Source organism: Carcharodon carcharias, chromosome 14 (assembly GCF_017639515.1).
Source record: "Carcharodon carcharias isolate sCarCar2 chromosome 14, sCarCar2.pri, whole genome shotgun sequence".
Lineage (NCBI taxonomy): Eukaryota > Metazoa > Chordata > Chondrichthyes > Lamniformes > Lamnidae > Carcharodon > Carcharodon carcharias.
In genome coordinates this window covers 17,895,572-17,915,255 of record NC_054480.1, presented here as the reverse complement: position 1 = coordinate 17,915,255, position 19,684 = coordinate 17,895,572, and the positions used below count along the sequence as shown (strand labels likewise).

The following is a 19,684-nucleotide window of genomic DNA, read 5'->3' as shown; positions in this document are numbered from 1 at the left end:
AGTGTGAGGTGATGCATTTTGGTAGGGAGAACATAGACAGACAATATAAAATGAGGGGTGAAATTTTGAAGGGTGTGCAGGAGCAGGAAGACTTGGCTGTATATCTGCATAGATCATAAAATTTGGCAGGACAGGTGGAGAGAGCAGTTAATAAAACATATAGTATCCTGGGCTTTATCAATAGGGATATAGAGTACAAGAGCAAGGAGGTTATGCTGAATTTATATAAGACCCTCGTTAGACCTCAGCTGGAGTATTGTGTACAGTTCTGGGCACCATATTATAGGAAGGATGTGAACACTTTGGAGAGAGTGCGGAAGAGGTTTACAAGAATGATTCCAGGGATGAGAAACTTAAGCTATGAGGATAGATTGGAGAGTTTGGGCCTGTTCTCCTTGGAGAGAAGAAGGCTAATAGGAGATTTGATAGAGATTTTCCAGATCATGAGGGGGCTGGAAGGAGTAGATAGGGAGAAGCTGTTCCCGCTCATAAAAGAATCAAGAACGAGAGGGCACAGATTTAAAGTGATTTGCGAAAGAAGCAAGTATGACATGAGAAAAAAGTTTTTCACACAATGAGTGCTTCGGGTCTGGAATGTACTGCCAGCAAGTGTGGTGGAGGCAGGTTCAATCGAGGCATTCAAGAGGGCATTAGATAATTATTTGAAGAGAAACAATGTGTAAGGGTATCGGGAAAAGTCAGGGCAATGGCACTAGGTCATAATGCTCATTTGGAGAGCCGATACAGACAGGATGGGCCGAGTGGCTTCTTTCTGTGCCATTACGATTCTGTGATGCTGTGATGATTAGACAAAATGTAAGCTAATGGTGGAATCATCCCAGATTCGCTCTAAGTGCGGTAGGGGGAGGGAGAAAGAACGTTTTACCCGCTGGCCGCAATGGCAGCTTTTCACACCGTATCCTCCCAATCCCGCCTCATTAATCATCCATTCTAGGGAAACACACCGTATAGATGGCGGGCTCCTTCGATTGGCTCACCTTGCCACTTCCTCACACTGGGTGCCATTTTATCATTGTTTCCAGGGCTGCTGCCCAGAAGACATGGCCCTGAAAGGCAAAAAGACTGCAGCCCCCCACCCCCCCACAATTCAGTGATGCTTCCCTGGAACGTTTTTTGGACACAGCGGAGGCCCACCATGCTGTCCGCTGCCCAGGCTCTGGTCACAGGAGGGGCAGCAACATCACCAATCCGGCTTGGGAGGTGGCAGCAGCGGTGGCCAGCGCCAACGTCCTGCAAAAGAGGACAGCCACCCAGTGCCGAAATAGGATGAATGATCTCCTCCATTCGGCCAGGGTAAGTGACTCTCCTCATCACTCTCAACTCTCACACTCACAAACCCATCATACACCCACAGGGATCTCACTCACTGTCAGTTCAAGGGACATCACCCTCCATTCTCTCACACACACACTTTCATTGTCCTTATCCCATCCATGGGACCACTCTTCACCCACACATGCCAGGCAAAGTTATTATCTTACATGGCAGGCAACTTGCTTACACTCTCTCCATCTGTATTCATGCAGGACAAGTTGGCACACAACATGAGGGAGAGATCGCAGATCGGTGGAGGGATGTCCGACATCAAGGTTCGAACAGACTTTGAAAACAGAACCATCCAGCTGGCCGTCAACGATTCCTGTGCTGACGGTGCAGTCGGTGCTGCTCAACCAAGTGAGGATCCAGTGGTGCAACATCCATCAGACAACCATGCCATGAATGATGTGCCCCCTTTCACAGGCCACTTCTTGCTTTCGTAGGCACATCTGAGAAACAGTCCACGACCCAGATCCTCGACTCCAGCCGCAAAGAAACCTCAGAAGAAGAATCTGCTGAAACCCCAATTGAAGACCCGTCACAGCGCTCACCCACACCCTCCATCAGCGCAGAGACACACACCTCAGTGGGACCAAGCTTTTGAGTAGCCTCGGGACCACAAACTGGTGAGAACGTCCACTGTCTGATCCACAGCAAGCGGCACCAGGGACTTCACAGGTCCCCGGCACTCGGAGGACTGCTGGAGGCCAGAAACTTGCTGAGTCTGAGTCAGATGAGGAGCCTCTGGACTCGATCATACCTCAGTTGCTGCAGCTGCAAAGGCAAGCTCAGGAACACCAGGAAGGGATGTCTGCTGCACTCCTCAGATTGCAAGGCACGATGGAGGAGACGGTCCTCCTTCAGTCTGAGGTGATAGTGCCAGCATGCCAATGCACCGATGTCAACACTGGTAGGATGGCAGCCGCCCTGGAGACTTTGTTCCAAGGCATCTGTCCTGCACTGCTGTGCGGGCTGAGCCCCATCGCTGATGCCCCCAACAGTATCAATGTGAGAGGGGTGTGGGGCAGCTCGATCTCACTCCAGCTTCCCCTTCTCCTCAAGGAGTCAGCCAGGGGCCCTTGGGCACCCATAGGGAGGAGGGTCAGAAGGTGCACACCCCGGGGTCATCCACCCAGGTGACTCCGGGAGTGTCCAGCCCATCCGAATCGCCTCTTGCTGTGACCCCAGCAGCTCCAGCTCCACAGGCCAAGGAGGGTGCCACTGCCACACAGCAGGATCCAGAAAGCAGGCTGGGGCCCTCCAGGTCTTGGCCTTCCAGAGGACGCCGGTCAAGGTCATCACAGACAGGGTGTAGCAGTCAGCGGGCTGCCTCCACCTCCGCTGTGGATTTCTGGGGAGCACCAAGACATAGGGCAGAGTTAGGAAGGTCAAGAAGATATAGTTGCACAACCTGGGCATGGATATTAATCACTTGTACATAATGTTCATTATTGTAAAGAAACTCTCAAGTCTCCATGCCTATGGAACCTTGTTTTGATGAGCAGTGTTCGTGTCGCTCAGATGTGAAACCTTGGTTCCTGCACAAGATAAAGGCATGTCTCTCTGTCCAGGGCTGCTTCCCCGTGCAGCTTGGAACCTTAAGACCAAAGTGATGGTCCGGCTTCACACTCACTGAGCACATTAGTGATGCCTGTACCTTGATGGTGCTTGCCATTGCTGCCAGGATGTCATGGGCAGGCATCACAGAGTTCCGTCAATCTCTCTGTGTGCTCTCAACACCTTTGAGGTAGGGCTGGCCCCCATCTCTTCAGCATCTGTAACTGTTGACGCTGGGCTCCTGAAGGGGTCAGATGCTGAACACTGGCAAAGGATCAAGTGCATTTAAAATTTCACAGCTGTGTCTCCATGATATGACCTAGATCACCGAGCGCAAGCAAGCTGCCCTTGGCCAGACAGGAGTCTGACATTCACAGAGGCTATGTGAAGATCTACGGAGTGTCGGCATCATCCTCCTGGAATTGAGCAACTATTAGGGCCTCCACTGAGTCACCATGATAGGAGTATTATCACAGAGGTTATGTGTGCTTCCATCAGCCAGGCTGGAGTCAGACGTTCACAGATGCAATGTGAGGATCTACGATGTCTCCTCACTGCATGTCCTCAACATCCTTCTCAAATCTAGAAGCTATGAGGGCTTCCGAAGTATGCCTGCCTCGTTTGGCCAATATGATGGCCTCATTGCCATCATTTCTTCGCCCTCTTTCCCATCAATGTCCTCCTCATCTGAGGAGAAGTCCACCTCCTCCATCTCCTCCTCAGCCAGCTCCTCTTCCTGTTGCAGTGCCAGGTTGTAAAGGGTACAGCAGGTGACGACGATGCGTGACACCTTCTGTGGACTATGTTGCAGGGCTCCACCAGACAGGTCCAGGCACCGGAGCCTCATTTTCAACATTCTGATCGTTTGCTCCACCAAGTTACCAGTTGCAGCTTGAGCCTCGTTGCACCTTCTCTCTGCTGCTGTCTGAGGCCACTGCACGGGTGTCATCAGCCACGTCCTCTGCGGGTAGTGCTTCTCCCTGAGGAGCCAACCCTGCAGTCTCTGTGGACCCGAAAAGACGTCAGGGATCTGAGACCTACTGAGGATGTAGGAGTAGTGGACACTCCCTGGGAATCATGCACAGACCTGCAGGATGTGATTGTGGTGGTTGCACACCAGCAGAGCATTCAGCGAATGGAAGCTCTTGGAGTTGATGTAGTTGACCGTTTGTTGCCACGGAGATCTGAATGCCACGTGAGTGCAGTTGATGGCATCCTGCACCTGTGGAAAACCCGAGATCTGGACAAATCCCAATGCTCTTGCATCCTGGCTTTCCTGATCCCGGGCGAAATGCACAAAGTTGACCTCAAGGATGCATTTATGCGTGGAGGCTTGCAATATCCCACAGAGGTCACTTATGGAGCCCTGAAAAGAGCCACTGGCATGAAGATTGAGCACCGCAGTCACATTCACGGCCACTGGCAGTGGATGCCCTCCATGTCCCCGTGGCACCAAATCCTGCAGCAGGTGGCAGATGTGACCAACCAGTTTCTTGGATACGCACAGTCTTTGGTGACACTGGTTGTCGGTCATCTGCAGGAATGACAAGTGCCTCTCTAGGCCTTGGGTCTAGCTAGGTGCCTACCAGCGACAGCTCGCTGAGGCTCTTCAGCGGCTTGCACAGGAGCCCCAGCTGCCCCTACTTCCTGAGGGTGCTGCTCCTCCCTCTGCAGAGCCTGGCACCTCTGTCGCTCTCTTCTCCTTTGTCTCCGCTCTCTGTACGCCGTGAGGCATTCAGCTGAGTCACCTTCTCCATGCTCCTGAGTACTCTTCCTGCAGGATGGAAGAGAGAGACACGTGGGTGTGCTAAGAGCCTCGCTTGGTTAAGTTTGAAGGCCCCATGACACATCCCGGAGAGTGCTGGACACCACTTGTATGGCCAGAGTTTAGTGCGCTCCTGGATGCCCAAAACCCCAGCCTCCTCCGCCCCACTCCACCTGATTGATTGGTGGCAGCTTCGCCCATTGGACTGCATGCTGTGCTGTCAGCTCAGGCTCAGGCATTCTCCTAACCCACACTGCAAGGCTGCACTGTTAGCTTGAACCATGGGGTGACTGGTCCAAACCTGAACGGTGACATTTCAAGGGGCTGTGAGCATCTCCAACAGTGACTGCTCCATGGCCAGCTTTAGCAAGGAGATTGTTCAATGTGTCCAGTTGTCCAATTGCTCTGAAGTCCACTAAAATGCTCGTTAGTTTGCAGTCTGTGTCCGAGGGGTGAAAAGTTCTAGAGCATTTGGTGGCACTTTCAGGACTCTGTGAATGGGCAGATAAGCTAGAGGCAGAAAAGCCCAAGTCCAAGCAAGTCAATGTGGTTGCGCCTAAACTGTCTCAGCTGCAGAGGAATGGTGAATTTATATAAGGTTTCCCTAATGCGCGGCCACTTACTTCCCCCTCCTCTGCATGTGCTTGTGTACTACCATCAACTGCAGTGCAGCCCAACCTCCCCTCAACTCGCCTCAACTGCAGTGCAGCCCAACCTCCCCTCAACTCGCCTCAAGTGCAGTGCAGCCCTTACCCCCCTAAACTCGCCTCAACCTTGACCCTCGTGACCACTTCGCAACTCACCTGTGCCCTGTGCACTCACCTCCGAGTTCCCCTCAAAGTGCAGCTCGTCAGGTGCACGCCTTATAAATGTTGTTGTGAAACATGTTATGGTCAGATGATCCAGTGTTGGGGGGTGTGATTCTGGCGAGCTGGGCTGAAAATGATATGTAGATGGATTACAATGAATTTCCGGACGTGTGGTGGAGGGATATGCAGCCTACCATTGACAGGCGGAGCAGACAATTGCAAACTGGTTTCACGACGTTGTGAAGCCGATTTTTGGCCTTCTCGCCATATTGTCCACTCATGCCCGCCATGACGCCCGATGCCAGTGGGTATGGAAAATTCCACCCTATATGTATTTGGAATGAACAAAGGGAAAGCAATTAAGTTAACATGGCATGATTATAATAAACTAACAGAGTTAAGGATTTGGGGGAATGGAAAATTACCAACAGAAAAGGGATAAATTTTATCTGAACATCATGAGGAATGTAAACTTGAGAATTTGAGAATAGAATTATAGCCCTTAGTTTCCACAGTTGCTGCTGAGTTGGCAAGAACGGCAGATAAAGAAATTGTACAAAATGGATGTGCTTCAAGCAATGTATAAACCTGTCATGTAACTTCTAGGTTAGGTGAACTCAACTGTAGAAACAACTTTAGCCATGTGATTCTCCTACCCCCAGATGAGTACCCTACAGTGAGAGTATGGACATAGCGCTCGTTTATGTTACTCATGCAAGCTACATTACAACAGTGACTACACTAGTACTAGAAGGACTTTTGGGGTGTCCCGGTATAATAAAAGGCACAATATAAATGCAAACTTTTCTTTCTTTCAAAGAGGCTTTATTCGCAAAGTGCATATCAATCAGCCAATAGATGGATGGTTTGGACCACCGTATCAAAAGTTGCAGAGAGTTAGAGAAGGAGGAAGTGGGATAGCGAACCATTGTTACAGTCGCAGAGGGAGTCATTTGTGGCTTTGAGTACCAAAGTGCTGTGATAGAAGCAAAAATCTGATTGGAGGGATTCAGGCATGAAGTTGCAGGAAAGGTCATCAACCTGTCCAAGGGCTTTTGGGAGGAAAGGGAGGTTGGAGATGGGGAGAGGGGTCAAGGGTGTTTGTTTTAAGATGGGTGATGATGAAAGCAGATTTGAAAACAAGAGGAAAATACCTGAAGAGACAAAATTGTCAACATTAACAGCTAGAATGAGGGCCAGGGAGGGAAATCATTTGACCACCAGTTTAATAGGAATAAGATCGAGAGAGAAGGAAGTGGGTCTCATGAACAAGATGAGCTCAGCGAGGATCTGATGAGAGGTGGGAGAGAAACAAGCAAAATATGTGAGTACGAGGTTGGGGCATGGGAAAACCTTGAGGGAACTTGGCTTGGTGGACAAAGAGAAGGGAGGAATGCAACAATACATGATCTCAATCTTCATGTCAAAGAAGTCCATGGGCTCTTCGTACTTGTTGGAGGAAAGAGTGGAGCAGGAAGGCAAAAAGGCTAGAGGACAAAAGAAACCTGGGTTATCTTTGCATTCTGGTATAATTCCAGAAAGAGGACAACTTTGGCTTTCGCTGTTAATAGTTTGTTAATGATATTGTTAAGGTGCACAGCTGAAGGGCATTGTTTAGTTAAATACTTTGAACAGAAAAACATAGGAGACAGCTGGGACACTGGGTGTGTGGGAGGAATATTGAGACTGAACAAAGTAAGGAAAAAGTCTGTGTCTTGGTTTTGATTTCACCAACCAGCATGGATCTTGTAAGTGTCAGAGAACAGGGTGCAATGTTGCTTAACATAATCCAGATCTAGCAAAAACTGGCTAAACTAGATGTGCTCCATATATTCAGGTCTGTGTCCCTTGGAGCTAAGGAAGTAAAAATGGGAGTCAATAAGAGACAAAATGTCATTATCCATGAGCCAAGTTTCTGTCAAGTTCACAATATCAATGCAGTCAAGGCTATAGGTGGCAAGGATCTTGTACTCAAGTGAATGACATTCTGGAAAAAGATGTGAAGAGGGGTGTTGATTGCTTTTGGGATGTGGCCATCACCGGCAAGGTAGTATTTATTGCCCATCTCTATTGCACCAAGTGCATTATAAGTCGATCACATAATCTGGAGTCAAATATAGGTCAGATCAAGCAGGGATGGCTGCTTTACTTCCCAAAAGAATAATGGTGAACCTTGGGTTTTTAAACAGAAAAAAAAAATCCATCTGCTTTCATGGTAGTTTTGTTCCTCAGCCAGATTTATTGAATTTCTTTTCCCATTTGTTGGTGGAATCTAATCTCAGGGCTTCTGGGCTTCTGGTCAAAAAGCATAACTGCTAGACTACCTGATCCTAAGTAAAGTATTACTCTAAAAGCTTAATATTCCTCGTCCACACTTACGTATTATTGGCAGTCTAATAAAGAGTTTTACCCCTTCCGAACCCTTATCTGAAGGAGATGAGACCATATGGGTGAAAAAGAGAGAGAAAGAGAAGGAGGAAGAGTTTGTGGAAAGAGGCACATTGAGAAGAGAAAGTTGTTAAGAGTCCCAATGAAAGACACTGCAGTCAAGTTATAGAAATAAAAACTATTTGATTCTCTTAATTATTTTCCAACCTCCAATTCCCAAGTGTCCATTATTAGATGTGGTCTCAGTATATGAGTGATGTCATTAGTATAATGTGACTCCACTATGCAACTACTTTCATCTGTCACCTCACTGATTACTTGACCAGATAGTACACTGCACTGCCATTCTTCAAACACATTTCACCAACTGGCAAATTTTTAAAAATATATAAAACTGAAAAATTGAGATTCCTACTGCATTAAATTGCTGAAGGGAACTTAAGGAAAAGGATTAGTAACCAGGGACACAGATTTACAAAAGAACCAAAGGTGACATGAGGAAACAAAAATTAAGCATGGAGTTGTTGCGATCTGGAATGCACTATCTGAAAGGGTTGTGGAGGCCTTAGGTAAACGCTTGAGGAAAATCTAAAGGGAAAAAAGACCTCCACAAGTCAATGGAAGTCCTACTATACAGAGCAGCTATCGTCACCACACTCTTGTACAGCAGTGAGACCTGGACTATGTATCAGTGACACATAAGAGTGCTAGAGAAATTCCATCAACAATGCCTCCGCCACATCCTCCAGATTGAACGGGAGGATCATCGAACAAAGGCTAGTGTCTTTCTGGAAGCCAGCTGCACAAGCATTCAGGCAAAACTCGTCAAAACCAACTTTGATGGACTGGACACTATGTCCGGATGGCTGAAAAGCATCTCCCCCTTGAGGTCCTGTTTTCTCAATCTCGAATGGCTAACATTCCAGGGCAGGACAAAGAAAACACTTCAAAGACACTTTGAAGCTCTCCTTAAAGCCAGGCATCATTGGCATTAATGACTGGGTTGAGCTTGCTACCAATCATTCAAAATGGTGACAACTTGTCAATCAAGCTACAACATGAGTCACTAACACCTTAACGATGAGGCAGAGCAGCAGCAGAGAAGGAAAGAAAAGGAAGCAAATCGCGTACTCCGAATCCCACTACCTCGTGGGGCAACCTGCCCCACGTGCCCAAAGATCTGTGGGTCCGCAATTGGCCTGTTCAGTTACATGAAGACCCATGGAAGAAACTTGCGACCTGGTGGAGACGTCATCCTCGAATCAAGAGGCAGCCGACAACGACAGAGGTGGTCAGTTTCAGGGTGAATTTGTCACCTGAGTGATGAGAGTCCTAAATTAAGATATGCTGTTTCAGAAAGCTGCAATCGGTTAGGCCTGTAAAAGGAAAAGGTCTAGGTCTATATCAGCTCTTAAGTTGATTTTTTGTTGTAGGTACAGGAGATTGATTGGTGCAGAGTACTACAGAATCAAAGGCAGACTTACAATTAAAGGGTTCACCTGTTGTAATAAAAATTTCAATAAAAAACACAAGCAAAACTATTGATAATATAATAAAGCAAGAGAGTTACACTGACCACATTATCCCCATTCGAAACGAATTTGTTAAGTGATGAAGCTAGTTTATCAACTAACCTTATTGAAAAGAGACAAGTTCAATTAAAATCTCCTTATATGGAGTTTCATTTTACCTATTGCATAATTATATAATGCAGGAGCATGTGGCATGTCATATAGAGAATAAATCGAGAATAAAACGTGTGCATGGTTTGAACTGAAATCTTGGATTTGAAATGTCAGATAACAGCTTGTATTTATATTTATGTATGTATTTATATACAATGTAGTGTTATGTTCCAAGGTGATTCACAGAAACCTAGAAAAGTTACGGCAAAGAAAGAGGCCATTCAGCCCATTGTGTCTGCGTAGGCCAAAAAAGGGAAAATAAAAAACTAGCCATCCATTCTAATCCTACCTTCCAGCAGCTGGTTGTAGTTTACAGCACATCAGGTGCATTACCAAACAAATTTGATATTGAGTCACGTCAGGAGATATAAGGTCAGATTACCAAAAAAACTTGATCTTAGGAGGTACGTTTTAAGGAGCAATTTAAAGGAGGAAAGAGAGGTAGAGAGATGGAGAGGTTTAGCAAGGAAATTCCAGAGCTTAGGGCCCAGGCAACTAAAAGTGCGGCCAACAATGGTGGAGCAAATATAATTGGGAATGCTCAAAAAGCCAGAATTAGAGGAGCGCAGATCTCCTGGGGGGTTATGGGGCAGGCTAAGATTACAGAGATAGGGAGGGTGATGAGGTCATGGAGGGATTTGAAAACAAGGAAAATAAACTTCAAAACCACGGGTTTTTTTTAACCGGGAGTCAATGCGGGTCAGTGAGCACAGGGGTGACGGTGAATGGGACTCGGTGTGAGTTGGCACACAGGCAGCAAAGCTTATGGGAGGTAGAAAGTGGGAATCTAGCCAGGAGTACTTTGGAATAGTCAAGTCTTGAGGCATCAAAGGCACGGATGAGGGTTTCAGTAGCAGATTAGCGGGGTCAGAGGCTGAGTCGGGCAATATGGGGAGGTGGAAATAGGTGCCATTGTGATGGCACAGGTATGTGCCAGGATATATTAGCCTATATACCATGCTTGCAGCTGTAAAACGTTTTGAGTCCCCTACCTGAGATTGCCCAGATTGTTATTAGCATGTGGGACTCACTATTGTATGGAGTTGTTCAGGCAAATAGTGTAGATGTATTTAAGGGGAATCTAGGTAAGTAAATAGGGGATAAAGGAATAACAGGATATGCTGATAGGTTTAAATAACGTAGGTTTGGAGAAGGCTCACGTGGAGCACAGACACCAGGACAGACCGGCTTGTCCAATGGCCTGTTTCGTTCCTGTAATTTCTGTGTAATTCCGCGAAACCTATCTATGCTCTGGCACAGTTGTCAGTACTATTTGTTAAATACTTAGACTTAATAAATCATGATTTCTGAACTCAAAGTGCAAGAACCTTATTGATCTGTGTGGTTAGAACATCTAACCATAAATTAAAAATATCCTCTAACAGAGGATTGCCCTAGCATTGCGCAAATGTCAATCGCATGCATACATGAAAAAAAAGCAGGCAGCCAAAACCAACTCAGTTGACACAAAGTGACTGAGTCCTTTATCCTTTGAAAGTAAAAAACAAGATGGAGTAAACAGAGAATCTATCGAAGTGACATCAAGCACATCGTCCCCCCACCCCTCCCTCCCCTGTCAGGATTTTGAAGGGATTGTTCCCTCTGTGATATCCTGGTCCAATTGTCAGTCACCCCCCTCCCAACAACACCCCGTCCCCTTCCCATGTGATCTCAAGAGATGCGGCACCTGCCCTTTTACCCCCCTCTCTCCTCACCATCCAAGGCCCCAAAGACTTCTTTCAGGTGGAGCAGTGATTTACATGTACTTCTTTCCATCTCCCTTTTACATTTACTCCTTTCAGCCTCTTTATTCTATTTGCTGCTCACAAATCCGAACGGATGCCCACTTTTCAGAACACCTGCATTCGGTCCACAAGCCCTACTCCAAGCTTCCATTAGCCTGCCACCTCAACCCTAGCTCTGGCGCTGACTCCACATTGAGTTCGAGAAGTTCAGACCATTACCTCTGCCCCATTTTGCTTCCGTTTCTTTGTATGCTTCGGTTTTTTTTTTCCTCTCTCGTTTTTGCTTGCAAGTTGAAAGCACACCTGCTCCGGGCACACCTTTTGTTTCTTTGTTTCTTTTGCCTCATCACCACTCCCTCTATCCCCGGAAGACTAACTTTTCTGTCATTCAATCTCCCCTGTCTTCCACCCTATCACAGGCCTCCCTTTTGCCCTTGTCCCACCCACCCCTCGCTCAAAACCTATGACAATCCCTAACTTTTCCCAGCTTGGATGAAAGGTCACAGACCTGAAATATCAACTCTGTTTCTCTTTCCAACCCATGCTGCCATAACTTGATGATTACTTGCAGCATTTTCTCCTTCTTTTTTATGTTCATCGCAAAAGACTGTTGACAAAGTTTGTTGACTTACAGCCAGGTCTAGGTTACAACTTTAGCATTGGAAAGAGCAACTTCTCCCTCACATCAGCAATAGGGATCTGCCTGCCTGTGGAGTGAGTTGTTCATGTAGGAGTATTTGAGGGGACTTCACTTCCATTAACTAAAGTCATGACTAACATCCTCCTAAGGTTATGGGTCCTTCGGCGACCACTCATCCTGATTTTAACGCCTCTTGTGCATTTACCAGTTGTGTTTCTATTGCCTCCTAAGGTAGGTTCAGGTCTTCTCTTCATTTTATGATGTCAGGAATGTTTGCTGATCATACAAATGTTGGCAGAGGGAGATTTAAGTCAGAAATAAAAGCGAATTCATTGAAACTTAGAGCCATCCTAAACAGGGCAATGTGTATTTTTTTTTTTAAATAATATGCCCAAACTGTAAGGACAGAGAGTAGAATAAAATTACTAGGTAGAGGCTGGACTGTCAGGCAGAATTGCACAACCATTCAGCGTCTGGACCTCACGATATAAGGAGTCTGGAGTTACTGCCCCCATTGCTCTTTGCACCTTATTGCTCTTAGACCCTTACACTTGTAGCTACTGAGAGGGAAGAAAACGGCTAACACCTGAGTTACACTGGGGACTTCTGGCCATTTTGGCCCCAGCTCTAACCCAAACCACATGAAAAAAAATTTGCAAAGGTTCCCTGGCTGATCTAGATATTTCTTTCTGCGCATACAGCATTATTGCATTTATGTTATGAAAGCGTTGGTTCCCCTGCGGTTGAGTATCTTTGTTTAGGGGAGTAATTTGCAGGGGGGAGGCGGGGTGAAAACCAGAGGCTTGATTCCACTCACTGAACCTGCACCAATAACCAACAGTAATATTGGTAACATTCAGATTCCCTTCAATCAACAGTAACACAGCAATAACCTATATGTAGCTGGTAGCAATAGAGGCAATATCTTCTTATTCTATCTAACTAGCCCCAATCTTATAGCCCACTGATATTCATCCTGTAACTACAGCCAGAATCAACCAACACCACATGGCCCCAGTTTGCAGTTGAGCTCAGTAAAGCTACCTGCGGTGAAAATTCAGGAATATCCTGGCTTGGGCTGACAAGTGGCAAGTAACACATGCACCGTGCAAGTGTCAGGCAATGACCACCTCCAACTAGAGAGAATCCAACCATTGCCCCTTGATGTTCAATGGCATTACCATTACTGAATCCTCCACTATCAACATCCTGGGGGTTTCCATTGGCCAGAAACTGAACTGGACCAGCCATATAAATAGTGTGGCTACTAGAGCAGTTCAGAGGCTAGTAATCATGGAACGAGTAACCCACCTCCTGACCCTCCAAAGCCAGTCCAAAAGCCACAAGTTAGGAGAGTTCACTGCTGATTGCACAATGTTCAGCACCATTTGCAACTCCTCAGATACTGAAGCAGCCCATGTCCAAATGCAGCAAGACCTGGACAACATCCAGGCTTGGGCTGACAAGTGGCAAGTAACATTCGCGCCACACAAGTGTCAGGCAATGACCATCTCTAACAAGCAAGAATCCAACCATTGCCCCTTGACGTTCAATGGCATTACCATCACTGAATCCCCCACTATCAACATCCTGGGGGTTACCATTGACCCGAAACTGAACTGGACTAGCCATATAATTACTGTGGCTACAAGAGCAGGACAGAGGCTAGGAATCCTGCAGCAAGTAACTCATCTCCTGACTCCCCAATCCACTATCTACAAAGCACAAGTGAGGAGTGTGTTGGAATACTCCCCACTTGCCTGGGTGAGTGCAGCTCCCACAACACTCAAGAAGTTTGACACCATCCAGGTCAAAGCAGCCCTCTTGATTGGTACTATATCCACAAACATTCACTCCCTCCACCACCGATGCACTGTAGCAGCAGTGAGTACCATCCACAAGATGCACTGCAGGAATTCACCAAGGCTCCTTTGACAGCACCTTCCAAACCCACAACCACCACCATCTAGAAGGACATGGGCAGCAGATAGATGGGAACACCACTATCTGGAAGTTCCCCTCCTAGTGACTCAACATCCTGACTTGGAAATGTATCATTGCATGTTCCTTCACTGTCACTGGGTCAAAATCCTGGAACTCCCTCCCTAACAGCACTGTGGGTGTACTTACACCACATGGACTGCAGCGATTCAAGAAGGCAGCTCACCCCCACCTTCTCAAGGGCAACTAGGGATGGGCAATAAATGCTGGCCTAGCCAGCAAAGCCCACATCCCGCGAATGAATTTTTAAAAATTCATCCATGTGATGCACTCCATGGTGAGATAGCTTTCTGACATTCACTTCTCTGTTTCATTCTTATATAATGGTCACCAGGGCACACTAACAGAGGGCAACCCCCAGCTTGGAGACTGTGTCGCAGTGTTAGGGTCAGCAGCTCCAAAGAGGAGGTGAGGGGGAAAAGTTGGAGAGAAGATTAGAAAAATGATTTCTTTTAGGACAGCAGGTTGGAACCCAGAGCAGTGAGGGATCAGTTCACACCCACAATGCTAATCTCAGTTGCCTCAATAAAGGGTGGAACTGAATGGGACCTTGGAACAGAGGAGATGTAGAGAAGTCGATGAATCACCATTCAATTGTTTCCTGAAAGCTGTTTCAAAGGAACAGTTAAAGGGTGAAATTTACCAGTTCACTCTCCTGGTTGTATATGTTGTACAGCCTAGGTTGACTTCCAGGGAGGAGAAAGTAGATTGGAAAGAAGGGAAGGGATCTATATCCATCCTTTATAATTCGTGATCGTTGCTGAATAGGTGGTGGACATAGTTCAAGCACTGTATAAACAACTAAATGGCTAGGCAGCTGAAGACAAGTCTACCAATGGTGGCACTCATCAACACACATTATTATTGCTATATTTGAGAGACTGGGCAATTTAGACGTATTGCATTTTGGATTGCCTCTGTATTTTACTGTGTTTCTATATTGCTTAGTTACAGGAACCTTAAGGCAGATTTCCCGAGTCCTCACTAAGGATGGGGTACCCGGTCTGCTATGAGTGCCATTCAGAAAATCAGGGGTCGCTCATCGCAATGTTTGTCAGGCAAGGGTATTAAGAATTTCAAAACCAAGGCGGGCAAATGGAGTTCTGATGCAGATCAGCATCGCACAGTAGAATGGCAGAACATGGTGAATAACTCACGACGGACCAGTTTTTATTCTATTATTCTTTCTTGGCATGTGGGCACCCACTGGCAAGGCCCACATTCATTGCCCATCCCTTGTTGCCATAAGAAGAGGGTGGGATGGTGGTGGAAGACAAGGGAGGGGTCCGTCCTTGAACCTCTGCAGTCCTGTGGTCTTGTTATTTTTTTTTGGTAGATGCTTAATGCAACGGAGTGGCTTGCTAAGCCATTTCAGAGGGCCATAAAAACTGGCATGGACTATCTAGCCTTGTATTAATACTTAAATTGAAATGAAAAATGACTTATGTAACAATTTCCAAAATTTCTGAGTGAGCACCAAAGATGTCAACAAGAACCGAGCCACACTACATTACATTGAGTGTAACAGTGAGATTGTGACAGGGTCAGGTTATTATTATCGATGTCACAATTTCCCCCATTGTATTACCAGGAACATCCGCATGTCTTTGGGGAAAATTGCCCTTCATAAATGAATGGGAAGAAAGAATTTGCATTTAGCCTTTCACAAGCTTAGGATGTTCCAAAGCATTTTAGAGCCAATGAGGTGCACTTGAGGTGCATTCACTGTTGTAATGCAGGAGACACAGCAGTCAATTTTCCAGCCGCTGTTCTTTATCTATTCATTACTGGGCGTCGCTGGCAAAGTCATCATTTAGCCCATTCCTAGTTAATTGGGAAGATGGCAGTGTGTCTTCTTGATTTGACATGAAAGCGTGACTTGCTAAGCTGCTTCAGAGGGAAATTGGTAGTCAATCACATTGATATGCAACTGGAGTCACATTATAGGCCAGATTGGATGAGGAGGGTTGGTTCAATTCCGTACAGGACACCAGTGAACAAGTTGGGTTTCTACAACAGCTTAATGGTCACTTTTAGTAATGCCAGCTTTTTATTTCTAGATTTTTTAAAAAAAAACTGAATTCAAGTTCTCAGATTGCCATGATTGAATCCAAACTCAACGTTCTCTGGATTAATAGTTATTATGGTCCAGATCACAGATTAACCATGAACAACAGCACAGGTAGAACCACTGGCATTTTATTGTTAAACACTCCATAGTAATGTATTTCAGTGCACCTTGGCTGAATAAGAGGTCAGTTGGCATTCAGATACCATTGAAGTTTAGGTGCCATAAGACCATAAGATATAGGAGCAGAAGCAGGCCATTCAGCCCACTAAGTCTGCTCCATCATTCAATGAGATCATGGCTGATCTGATGACCCTCAATTCCACTTTCCTGCCTTTGCCCATAACCCTTGATTCCCTTACTGATTAAAAATCTGTCTATCTCAGCCTTGAATATACTTAACAAACCAGCCTCTACATTCCTCTGCAGTAAAGAATTCCATAGATTCACTACCCTCTAGGAGAAGAAATTCCTCATTATCTCTGTCTTAAATGGGTGATTCTTACTCTGAGATTATGCCCTCTGGTCCTAGACTGTCCCACAAGGGGAACCAACCTCTCAATATTTACCCTGTCAACCCCCTAAGAATCTTATATTTTTCAATAAGGTGGCCTCCCATTCTTCTAAACTCCAATGAGTACAGACCCAATCCACTCAATCTCTCCTCATAAGATCTTCCTTCCATACCCAGGATCAACCTAGTGAACCTTCTCTGCCTCCAATGCCAGTATATCTTTCCTTTGATAAGGGGACCAAAACTATTCATAGTATTCTAGCTGTGGTCTAATTAGTGCCTCATATAGTTTTAGCAAGACTTCCTTATTTTTATATTCCATTCCCTTTGAAATAAAGGCCAACATTCCATTTGCCTTCCCTATTATCTGCTGAACTCGTATGCCAACGTTTTGTGATTCATGCACGAGGACTCCCAAATCCCTCTGTGCTGCAACTTTCTTCAGTTTTTCTCCATTTAAATAATATTCAGTTCCTCTATTCTTCCTGCCAAAGTGCATAGCCTCCCATCTTCCCACATTATATTCTATCTGTCATGTTTTTGCCCACTCACTTAACCTGTCTATATCCCTCTGTAGACTCTTTGTGTCATCCTCACCACTTGCCTTCCTGCCTGTTTTTGTGTCATTCGCAAATTTGATGATAGTACATTCAATTCCCTCACCCAAATTATCAATATATATTGTAAATAACTGTGGCCCCAATACTGATCCCTGTGGCACTTCAGTAGTTACAGGTTGCCATCCTGAAAATGACCGACCCCCTTATTCCAACTCTCTGTCTTCTATTAGTTAGCCAATCCTCTATCCATGCTAATATACTACCCCCAAGACCATCGGCTCTTATCTTATAAGTAGCCTTATGTGTGGTACCTTATTGAATGCCTTTTGGAAATCCAAATATATTACATCTGTGCCATTTTGAACCCTTCAATGTGTTCCACTCTTTGGCAGTCTTTGTACAAAGTGTCTTGCTGTTCAATATCTAAGAGTACATGGACATTAATATTGAAATAAATTCTTGTGATTAGCCTAATTGACCTGCTTTATTGGTGTGTGCTTTTAAATTGATCTCTTTTTTTCCACCAGGAGGGAAGATGTCTCTATATAATTCTGATTATGGCTACATTCTGGTGCACCGAAGCATTGCCGCTTGCAATAACTGCACTGCTCCCCATCAGCCTCTTCCCGCTTTTTGGAATTCTGCCTTCGTCAATGACCTGCCCTATGTATTTTGTTGACACAAATGCTTTTTTCCTTGGTGGTTTGATCATGGGCGTGACGATTGAAGATTGGAAGCTGCATCACAGAATAGCGCTCAACCTCCTCAGATTTTTGGGGGTTAATCCTTTCATGTAAGCACAGAACAATGCAGCAACTTACCACTCTACTGGAATTGAGTCTATAGGAAATAATCATTCAGGACCTAGCCAACTGGAAATAGCCCCCTTTTGTTTTCCAAGGCATGTCTGTTCGTGAGTTATGTGGTACTAAGTTTCAGTCAATAATAGCCTTCAAAACCATTACCATGTTGGCATTTAGTATATCATGCCCCAAAGCATTTCTGAGAGGGTGAAACTGGATGCTGATCAGTCAAGGGAGATGAGTAACGCTCAAAGATGTGATCAGAAATGTGGTTTTAGACTAGGCTTTTGAAGGCAGATAGAGAGGTTGCAAAGCAGAGGCGTTTGGGATAAGGGCAGGGACTGATAGCACAGAACTTTATAACTGGAACTACAATGGAAAGAGAAAATTACAGAAAAGTCAGAAGTGTGGACTGTGGTCACTGACACCTATAGCTTCAAAGGCTTTGATGCTTGTGGAACCATCTGCAAGGCTAATTTCAGAAATGTAGGGGAGAGAAACAAGTAATCAGAGGTTAGAAACAAAAACAAAAATACCTGGAAAAACTCAGTAGGTCTGACAACATCTGCAGAGGGGAATAGAGTTAACGTTTCGATTCTGTTCTGGTGAAGAGTCATACGGACTCAAAACTTTAAATGTGTTCCTCTCCACAGATGCTGTCAGACCTGCTGAGGTTTTCCAGGTATTTGTTTTTGCTTCGGATTTCCAGCATCTGCAGTTTTTTGCTTTTAATCAGAGGTTAGACTCACACAACCATAGAAGCTGGCAACAGAGGAGGCTATTCGACTGATTATTATTATGATGGCTCTTTGCTGTATCATTCTAAGGTTGCTCCCACTACCCCGCGCTCTCCCTGCAGCCCTCTAGCCTCCTTTGATTCAAATAATTATCCAATTTTTTCTTAAAAGATGCAAATCTTTGGCTCAACCATTCCCTCTGACAATGCTCCAAATGAAAATCAGTCTTTGTGCTCAAATCCCTCCATGACCTCAGCTTCATCTCTGTAACCATCTCCAGTGCTGCAACCCTCCAAGAAATCTGTGTTCCGCTATTCTGGACTCTTGTGCGTCTGCAATTTCTTTTGCCCCAACAACGGCGATCATGCATTCAGCTGACTGGACTCTAAGACTAGAATTTGCTCCATAGAACTTTCTGCCTCTCCAGCTTCCCTCTCCTCCTTTTAGGATGAGCCTTAAAGCCCATGACTTTGACATCTGCCCTAATAGCCCTTTAATTGGCTGGGTGTCAAATCTCATTTGAAGCACATTAGGGCATTTTACTATGTTAAAGTATAATTGCAAGTTTTCGTTGGCCTGAATATTTAGGATGGTGGAGGTTCGGAACACATCCTCGCCCACTCCAAAAGCCCCACTGCCATTTTACACTCTAATGCGCATTGATTGGCATAAGACGGGACTTTCGCCCCTCACTCGGGAGGATGTCCCACCTTGGAGAGCTGTTAGCCAATCAGATTGGCCGGCAGCTGTCCAGTCTCTCCGGCAACAGCGCTGCAGTGGCCGGAGGAGGCACTGCACGGAGCTGCCTGAGACTTACAGGCAGAATTTTACGCTGATCGGGCGGGCGGGCGCCCGAACCGATCGGACGTGAAATCGCGTGAGATGACGTCGGGTGAGCATCCTGACATCATTCCAATGCTTCCATGATATTTCGGTCGGCAGGCGTGTGCAGGGGTTGGAGCTGCGTCTGCCATCAAGGCCAGTTAAGGCCATTAAAAAGGTAGTCGACAAAGATTTCATGTTGCCTTTGCGATTTTGTGCTCTTCGCACAGGCAAAATGGGCAGGCGGGCAGC

The 19,684-nt window shown here is 45.8% G+C and overlaps 1 protein-coding gene across 1 annotated transcript in view; it reads left to right on the top strand.

Annotated features, from left to right (window-relative positions):
• The first annotated feature begins 12,056 nt into the window (after positions 1–12,056).
• The window catches only part of LOC121287499 (solute carrier family 13 member 3-like), a 68,755-nt gene continuing 61,127 nt past the window's right edge, over positions 12,057–19,684 (top strand). The window contains exons 1-2 of the mRNA XM_041205433.1: positions 12,057–12,158; positions 17,598–17,863. Coding sequence (XP_041061367.1) covers positions 12,057–12,158; positions 17,598–17,863 — 368 coding nt within the window. The remainder of the gene's footprint in view (positions 12,159–17,597; positions 17,864–19,684) is intronic.